This window comes from Archocentrus centrarchus, chromosome 2 (genome assembly GCF_007364275.1).
Source record: "Archocentrus centrarchus isolate MPI-CPG fArcCen1 chromosome 2, fArcCen1, whole genome shotgun sequence".
Classification (NCBI taxonomy): domain Eukaryota; kingdom Metazoa; phylum Chordata; class Actinopteri; order Cichliformes; family Cichlidae; genus Archocentrus; species Archocentrus centrarchus.
Genome location: NC_044347.1, coordinates 22,687,740 through 22,696,904, shown reverse-complemented (window position 1 = coordinate 22,696,904; position 9,165 = coordinate 22,687,740). Strand labels below are relative to the sequence as shown.

Below are 9,165 nucleotides of genomic sequence, written 5' to 3'. Positions count from 1 at the left end.
TTGGGAAATTACATCAAACGCTGGCACTTCTTTTTTCTGCCAAAAAAAAGAGAAAAGAAAATCTGAACATTAATAGGGTTAATGGTGTTTTGGGCAGTGATGGACTACAAAAAGGCAACAAAAAGCCTTTGTTTGCAGTTACAGAAGTTCAGGGCAGTGAAATCATTTTCCCATGAGAAGCTCGGTATTTTGATGGTTAGTTGGAAAAAGCCACCTCAGTACAGAATTTTTAACGAATGCTCGGCCAAACACTCAAATCTGAAGACTTATTGTCATATTTACACCAATATCTGTCTGTGAAGCATTTCGGCAGAACACTCAGATGTCTTGCCACAGACTTGACTGGCTGCATCACACTTTACCGCCTTGTGAGAGATGACTCACTTCATTGCTCAGCAGACCACCACCTCTGTCGATGCAGCACTTCACTCACGGACATGTATTTTTATTTTTTTTTCCAAGTGTAATACGTTTTTGAAGGTGAGACTCTGAAAGTGCCTGCGTGCTCCCCAGTTTGACATTTACAGTCGAGTGACTCAGAGTTTGTTGTTTTTTTACTTCTTTAGTTTGTCCTTGCATCTACAACATGAAGCACAGCCGTCAAATGGGGGCTGTGAGGACGACATCTTTCTCTCAGACTTGTTGGCTCGTGTCGCTTTTGTTAATGTTCCTCTGGCTGGTTGAGGAGCCGACGCTCCCCTTTTATCTTTTAGCACCTAATAATCTGCACTGTCTGTTGCTTTGACCTCCTCCTGATACCAAAAGTTGGAAAAACAATGTTCTTTGTGCATGTTTTTTTTTTTTTTTTTTCAAACTCATATTTCCAACACTGAATATTTGATTTCTTCTCGGTTTTAAAAAGAAACTCAAAGTTGGCTTCATAAAGTTTCCTCCAAATTAAAAATATACACAAAATCTGTTTTTAAAAGTAAGGTTCTGTTTATCTTTGTCCACTTTGTGTCCTTGAACGGACCACCAACGATGGGAAAATCACATTGTAATAAGCAATGGTGTTAGGTATCTTTCTATAGAAAATATAATATGACTGCAATTCTACAGTATCTACCCGATAATGAGGGAAAGAAAATAACAGAAACAAATCAAAGACTCAAAGCACTCAGTGAACTTCTCTTAATTGCAACCTAGAAAGCTAGAAATAATGATTTCCGTTTGTTCTGCCAACTGAAGATAATTGGCAGCTGTTCCAATGACTAAAAATCACCAACACTCGCTTTAATGGGGAGGGGGGGCGGGGGGGGGGGGGGGGGGGGGGGGGGGGGGCAAATAAGGACAAATGATCATGTTGTCTGACACACACATAACTTCAAAACCCCGAGCAGAAAAGAGCATTTGTCTAATAAATAAGGTAACTATTATATATTTGGATACTTTCATATAATGCCACGATATGTACGATACATTTTGGCAGACTATTTTTGTCTGCAGTCAAACAAAGGAAGTTATCCTACAGGCCTGCTGAATGTGAATATTGCAACATTTGACTGTGACATCCATAAACTCTGATCATAGATAACCCTGCATTATTTTACAGTGAATTTATCACGTCTAAGAGAGAGGGCAGTGGACTTTTTGACCAGACTGTTTAGCACAATTTTGTAGTGGGAGGGTGCCTGAGGAACAGAAGAGTGTGACGTGCAGAACTGCAGTAACTACAGAGGGATAAAGCTGATGAGTCAATGGACAGCGCACAAGGGAGGTGAAGAGAGTGCAAGCAGGGTGGAGTGGGTGGAGATGAGTGTCAGAAAGATAGCAGTAGGAGTGAAAGGGAAAAATAGCAAGATGGTAGTGAGCCCTGCTGTGATGGACGGTTTAGAGACAGTATCTCTGACAAAAAGACAGGAGGTGGAGCTGGAGGTGGCAGAGCTGGAGAGGTTTGGATTTTCATTGGGAGTGACCAGAATGGACCAGATTAGAAATGAGTACATCAGAGGGACAGCTCAGGTTGAGCAGTTTTGGAGGCAAAGTTAGAGAGGTGAGGCTGAGATGTTTTGGACATGTGTAGAGGAGGGAGAGTATATATATATTGGGCAAAAGATGATGAATATGGAGCTGCCAGGCAGGAGGAAAAAAGAAAGACCACAGAGGAGGTTCATGGATGTAGAGAAGGAGGACATGCAGAGGGCTGGTGTTACAGAGAAGCATGTTAAGGATAGAGTGACATAGAGGAAGATGATCTGCTGTGGTGACCCCTAAATGGAGCAGCCAATAGAAAAAAAAAGAAAGAAGAAACCAGTTTAACATGCATGCGCGAGAAACAATTTGTAAGCTAGCAAGCTAACAGAAATCTTGTGCAGTTGCAAGACAAAAGCAGTTCGTGGTTCTATACGGACTTTGTACTGCAGCCAGTGGACAGCCACAAAAATACCTACTTGGCATTTCCATATACTAGTAAACCAATGCTAAATGCCTGAAAGTTGAACTATGGTGAGATGCATTATCAACCGGATAAAGGACCACATTTCTGTAAAATAAGCAGAGGCATTTTGACAGCATGGTACTTGTGTTATAGTTGAATATGAATAATTCAAAAATAATGCAGGGTTTGCTAAGCGTCTTGGCTAACACATGCTATATGAAGGTAACAAACTTGCTATGTAATGTTAGGTAATTTGAAATTAGAGAGCTAAGGTATGAACAAACATGGAAAAAGCAGAGGTTGCTTTAGCTACTGAACTTGGTGCTCAGTGGGAAACCAACCTACCACTAAGTACCGATTCACACAAAGACAATAGGTGCCAAGTTTTGGTATCAAAGCACATTTGGGTGAGCTTGTACGGCTAAATATGGTATATTTACATGATTAATTTAAGTGTTCATGTTAATTAATATCCATTGTCCCTTTTAAGCGTAGCATAAACGTAAACTGCAAAAGTACTGAAGAACAGCAAAGGCAGCAGCCAGCTGTGGTTACGTGATAGCCTGAAAGCTAAATTCACAGACGGCTCTACAGCTAACTTTAGCACAGCCGTCGCCAGCGTGAACCCATTGATGATGATGATGATGATGAAACTCTAAGTACGACATTGACAGTTCATCAACATCTTCTTCAGGTAATTAATTATGTAGTTGGGTAAGTTGTCTGAAAAACTGGGCTTTTTTTTTTTTTTTTCTCATTGTGCTGGTTAATATTTTAACTTGGCATTTTTACACTGGCTGCCCTGAAATTTAAAGCTTCATTCTACACATTTTCAACCAATTCTAGTTTTTCCCATTTAATTCAATTCTTTATTTTATCAGAGTCCAACAGGTATAGGATTTATAAGACCAATACTAATGTGTGATAATTTAAAAATCTGATATATCAGCTGATACTCTTTTCTTTTAAAGAAACAAATCATAAATAGATGTCCCTAAAATTGGTTATATCATTTAAGAATAACATTATTGATCCCAGAGGGAAAATCATATGTCTGACCCAGCTCATCTGCTTTTTTGTATGAGAATTAAAAAGCCTGCTGGCTTTGGGAATAAATGATTTTCTACAGCTCTCAATTTTGCATTTTGAAGTTGCAGAGTGCCTTCTGCTGGACAAACTGCACCATCAACACTCGTGACATGCTTGAAGTGTGTCTCTCCTGTCTTTTCATTGCTTTTTAAATTTTTTCATTTGTTTGCCGTTATAAATGCTAATAGTGATATATTGAAAAATAGCTGAGAGCTATCTGTAAAGTTTTAATTTTTATGTGCATTTTTTTGGTTATCATTTCTGCAAAAAGTATAATAATAATAATGACTGAAATTAAAACCATAATCCAAAGCCACCTATTATTATTTGACTGTCATTTATGTATACAGTATTAAAAAAAGTACGTTATAACTACCTGCATACTGCATGTGTGTACAGGTGTACAAGACTAGACTGTAAAATATTTGGCATATTATAATATTACATAGTTACATGACAGACTGTACAGTAAAATCAATAATACTATTATGGATAACAATATACTACACTACAGCATACCACATAGTATAAATACACAACAGTTGTAAACTTTGTCATATTTAATTCCATTGTAGCATATTGATGAGGACTTGCAGTACAAAAGCAAATACCAGACATTCCATTACAGCTTGGACCCAGTAAACCCCACCAAAATATAAAAACAAAACACAAAGTTGCTTGGAGTTACAAAGTGACGTCAACAAGACAAACATCTTGATTTGGGAAAAGCCAAGACCATGATGGTTACTGCCTCTTTTTTTTTGGATAAAAATTGTTATAATGCATTTAGATATCGCAACACTCGACAGACAGAAAATAAAGTAATACAAAAAAAAAAAAGCAATTCATGGAGAAACAGCTTTTAAGAGCAAGACCTATGGCACGTTTATTTCCTGACATAGATTTGCACTTTTTCACAGGTGAATAGATGGATTCCCATGGAAAAGGTGAACTGTAGGAAGCAGCAACTAGCTAATGTGCAGAGTCTGTCAATAGATGGAGCCATAAGCCTTTCCACAATCTGTGCAGTTGTTGCACTCGTGGGGCTTGTTTCCATTGACTTGTGAAAGTGACAGTTTCAGAAAAAGAGAATAACAAATGATTCATAGTCAATCTTCCTATAAGCAAATATTACACCATCACTTGAGAAAATGTGAAATATTTGCCAGCAAATACCCACTTGACTGTGACATTTGAGAGGAGTTGGACAGGTTGGCCGTGGGTGTAGATTATTATAAAAACAGATATTCAGAAAGTTTCTTTCCACCTTAATTAGTGCCATGCAGCAGTGAGAAAACATCACATGAAACCTTTTTTTCCAGCAAGACACTTGGAGCCCAAAAGAATCAGAAAATTTCTATAATTCTTTTAGTGTTCCTGGAAAAATACATCAAGGCTAATTGACAGGAAATTACTTTATGCCTAGCTCAGATATTCAGCTTGCATCAATGAGTTATTGATCACATTATGATCTAAATAATATTAATACTTTAAGATCAAATAATACATTAAAATTTAAGTTTTATTCAAAGAATCTTTTGGAGAGTGAACTGACAAAACCTGTTCTATAAAATCAATTTAAACACTTTCTTCCAGATTCTACATGGGTGAAAAAAGGGCTAAGAATCCTCTGAAAATAATGCTAATCTGGCTTTGATGTGTATACATTTTCTATCAGTGGAGAATGTAAATGTCCACAAAAGGTTTCAGTGCCAATTAACAACTCTTTATTTTGTCTCAGTTTATTTTTGAGCTCTTTAATTTAGTAGATTTTAATAGTTCCCACACCAATCTGAGAATGAATTCCCATTTCTGTACCACTGAAAAAAAAAGCCAATGCACAAGTGCATTCAACCTGCATTCATTTTAATGGCCAACAGGGGGCAATGCTGGTGGATTCAAAAGTTAGTGGGAAAACACCCTTCGGTTACTTTGATCTGCGACCTCAGTAAACACTTTTCTAATGCGTTTATGGACTCATTCACTAGTTTCAAGTCATACTCAATAAAACATGATGCTCAGTTTGTTAATTATAGTACTGATTAGAGTCAGCCAATGAGCATACCCTGCTTTATTCTCATGTCTAACGACCGGTCAACAACAATAACAAGTCCCTCGATTTCAGTCAGATCTCCTCTTCACTCGTCATGTCCAGTTTTGGCAAAAACACTCAGCTCGAGGCTTCACAGCCAGCGGCTCCATCCATCTTTTATATACAGTCTATGTCAGGGGTCTCAAACTCGCGATCTGCATCCGGCCACGCCCCCTACTTCCGGTCCGCGATTTGATGTCAAAAACGTGACAATTTGGCCCTTTAAGTTACTTTTTTGACATTTCGATAACCACCTCTTAATTGGACGGGAAAGTTACATTTTTGACATTTCGCTAACCACTTCTTAATTGGAGGGGAAAGCGAAATGTCAAAAAAGTAACTTAAAGGGCCAAATTGTCATGTTTTTGACATCAAATCGCAGACCGGAAGTAGGGGGCGTGGCCGGATGCGGCCCGCGAGCCGCGAGTTTGAGACCCCTGGTCTATATTATATGCTAAAATGAAATTCTTGGCTTAACTCTGGGGTCATTTTTTTCTAACCAGTTTGACGGAACGAACACAGCTTAACACTTTTTCTTCAGTTAAAAAAAAAAAAGAGAGAGATCCTTTGGCACATTGTTTCTGCAGTGCAGCAGGTGACAAGAGCACAAGCAAACTTACAGCAGATTGCTTCATAATTAGGTTTAAGCGTCTTACTGTAAATAAAGCATTTTACATTCACTATTAAAGACAGAAACAGCAGTCTGACAAACACCAACATCTAGACTGCCGGTTTTAAGGGGCTGACTTACATTTAGGTTGATACTTTTAAGGCAAATTATATACTTTACATATAATATTTAAGCATGTCTGTCAACAATTTGTGTGTTCATATACATATATATATACAGTCAAATGTAATATGACATCAAAAAGCAACTCAACATTTGATCTCAGAAAGATGCTGAATGCTGAATTACATTATCAGTATTATACACACAACAAGTTTATAATTAGCAGCAGTTACTAACGCGTACATCTTATTGTATGGTGACAAATGTAAAAATGATGAAATGAAAATATTTAAAAAAAAAAATAAAAAATGTTTCCTAATCTTCTCCATTGAGATATGAAGACTGAAGTCACTCAAAATAGGAAATCTGGTAATATTCCGAACGGATTTTTTGAGGTATTTCTGTGGGCATTTTTTAAATGCTCCTAACTAAATATGGACAAAATATAGGGGGCAGAAAATGAAGTAACTTTTTAACATCCGTACAGATCAACAAATACAAGTAGCTCCTGGATGCCGAAGTCTGTATGAGGCAGCAGCTGCACACGTAAACAACAACGCCACGGCGCTAAGTTGCAGGACAGCACGTGAGGTTCATAGGAAGAAGGAAATCTGTGAATGAACGGATGAAAGGGGTGCAGAAAAAGAATCAGGATAAGGAGTGATTGTCATTGGAGGGGGTTTGATTTTGTCTTTAATTGGCTAATAGAGGGTGAGCCAATGTTCACTGTCTGAGATCACACCAGAGTTTCAGGTAGTGTGTCAGCATTGTCCGAGGATAGCAGTTGCCATATCTGCCACCGGTCCCGCTGCCAGTCCTGCCATTCTGGGCACTGACTCTGTGGCACCACTTGGGCTTCTGCTGTTGAAGCCGAGTTACTCTGCCCTGCGCTCGACCTCTCGTGTGGCCGCTGAGCTGTCGCGAGCTGAGGTGAACTTTGTGAGCCAGCCAGTCGATGATGTGCATTATAAGGAGGAGGAGAGGGGCCATCGAGGGGGCTAACTTCCACAGTGTTCACCCCACCTTGAGGCCTGAGGGTCGAGTTAACTCCACGTCCCCTTTGCGAAGTCACAGAGGGGTTGATGTGTAGCTGCAGGCGTGGTCGCCCCTTGTCCACGTGAGGGCTGGTGCACACTCTGGTGACTGGTGGGTGGGGTTTGCCCTGGGCACTGCCAGGCGTTTTCTGAGTCCGTTGCGCCGTTGTCTGATGATGTCTGCTATCGCTATGGAATCCATCAAGACCTTCCTGTGAGCTGCGGGAGCTTCCTTCTGACATGTTGCTATGGGAACCTAAAAAGAGAGCATCACTTGATCAGTAAAATTGTCAATGGATATAGAGGGAAACACACACCTGCAGTAAGAGACTGACATAAACTTGTACAAAGAAAGGTAGGAAAATCTTTTATTAGCCCTTATTATGTTTTAATAAGACATTTTTCATTTTTATTGGTGATAAACCAAAAAAAATCATTTTACTACATAAAATTATTTTTGGTGGATTTAATCAGTAGAATCCTCAAACATCTAAGAAACACTGAAGAAATCATTTTTGTAATGATACGTGTTCTTAAAAGTACTGCTTTTCCTCTGTCAGCCTGGTACTAATATCACAACTGAAAGTGGGCACACAGAGCATAATGTCATACTCTGAAAGCCCTGCCCAATGAAAGGGAAAAATCACTCAGCCTTATAACTGAGGGCTGACATGCTAACAAAATGCCTCTAGCTGAATAAGTACATTCGATTTTACAGTGCACAAGGACTATTTTAGCACCCTATGTCCAGTTGGTAAAAAAGCTACTGTTGCTAGCTAATGTGCTCGCGACCACTGTCAAAAAGCTTCAGCTAAACTTATAAAAATACTGAAGCCTGAAACTGACATTTGAATATTTGACCTATCATTTCAAATCAAAATGCTTGCTACACCGCTCAAAAACAAACATCAGAATTCCCCAGTTTCTTCTTGCTGATACCACTTTATGTCTTATTTGGTATACACACTTTTGTCTTCAGCAACAGTACCCAACAATGCCCAGTTCTTCTATCAGGCGGCTTATAAAGGTGTAGGTCTGTGTTCTTCATCTTGTTCCTAGGATACTTAAGAGTGGAGTGGGAGGCAGATGGCTGCCCCTCCCTGAGCCTGGTCCTGCCAGACGTCTCTTCCTTAAAAAGGAGTTTTTCCTTCCCACTGTCACCAAGTGCTTGCTCATAGGGGGTCGTTTTGACTGTTTTCTCTGTAATTATTGTAGGATCTTTACCTTGCAATATAAAGCACCTTGGGTCGACTGTTGTGATTTGGCGCTATATAAATAAAATTGAATTGAATTAGTAGTTCATCCTGTTAGGCAGCTTTGGGGCATTTTTCAGTTTTGGGCTAGCAGATGGAATTGACTAAGAGGCATTGTTCCACTAAACAAAGTTATGAATAATTTCCCCCTCTGTTCTGGGTGAAATTTAATGGCACCCACTCTCTCTCTCCATTGAGGCTAAAAATGGACCTTATTAGGGCCATGGCAGCTTTGAGTGATGCCAGCACAAGCAGCTGTAGCAGCTAGCTGCATGCTAGACCTCACCTCAGCTAATTTGAATCTAAATTTGACCTCTTGACTCTGTTTGCTTTTGGACCGTTTTTGAAAAGCATTCATTTGCCAATAAAGTGGCCTGCTGTGCAGTAAAGTGTCAGGTGCAAATCCTGTCCATGAAGTCTGTGCTGTAGTTTTGACTAATGAAAATTATAATATTTCCTCTGTTAGGTAGCACTTACTAGCAGGCATTAGTGCCTTTTCGATGCATGCGTGTAGTCTATGGATGCACCTTGCTTAGTAACTTAGTGCTCTACCAGTTCATCAACCTGTGGTTTATTAGTCATGTATT

General features: G+C 39.3%; 1 protein-coding gene across 2 annotated transcripts in view; it reads right to left on the bottom strand.

The window, feature by feature from the left end:
* Positions 1 to 4,012: 4,012 nt before the first annotated feature.
* Positions 4,013 to 9,165, bottom strand: part of LOC115791091 (rho GTPase-activating protein 6) — a 97,481-nt gene continuing 92,328 nt past the window's right edge. For both annotated transcript variants that reach the window (XM_030745191.1, XM_030745198.1), the window contains exon 14: positions 4,013 to 7,581. In XM_030745191.1, the coding sequence (XP_030601051.1) occupies positions 7,028 to 7,581 (554 nt within the window). In that variant the 3' untranslated portion in view covers positions 4,013 to 7,027. The remainder of the gene's footprint in view (positions 7,582 to 9,165) is intronic.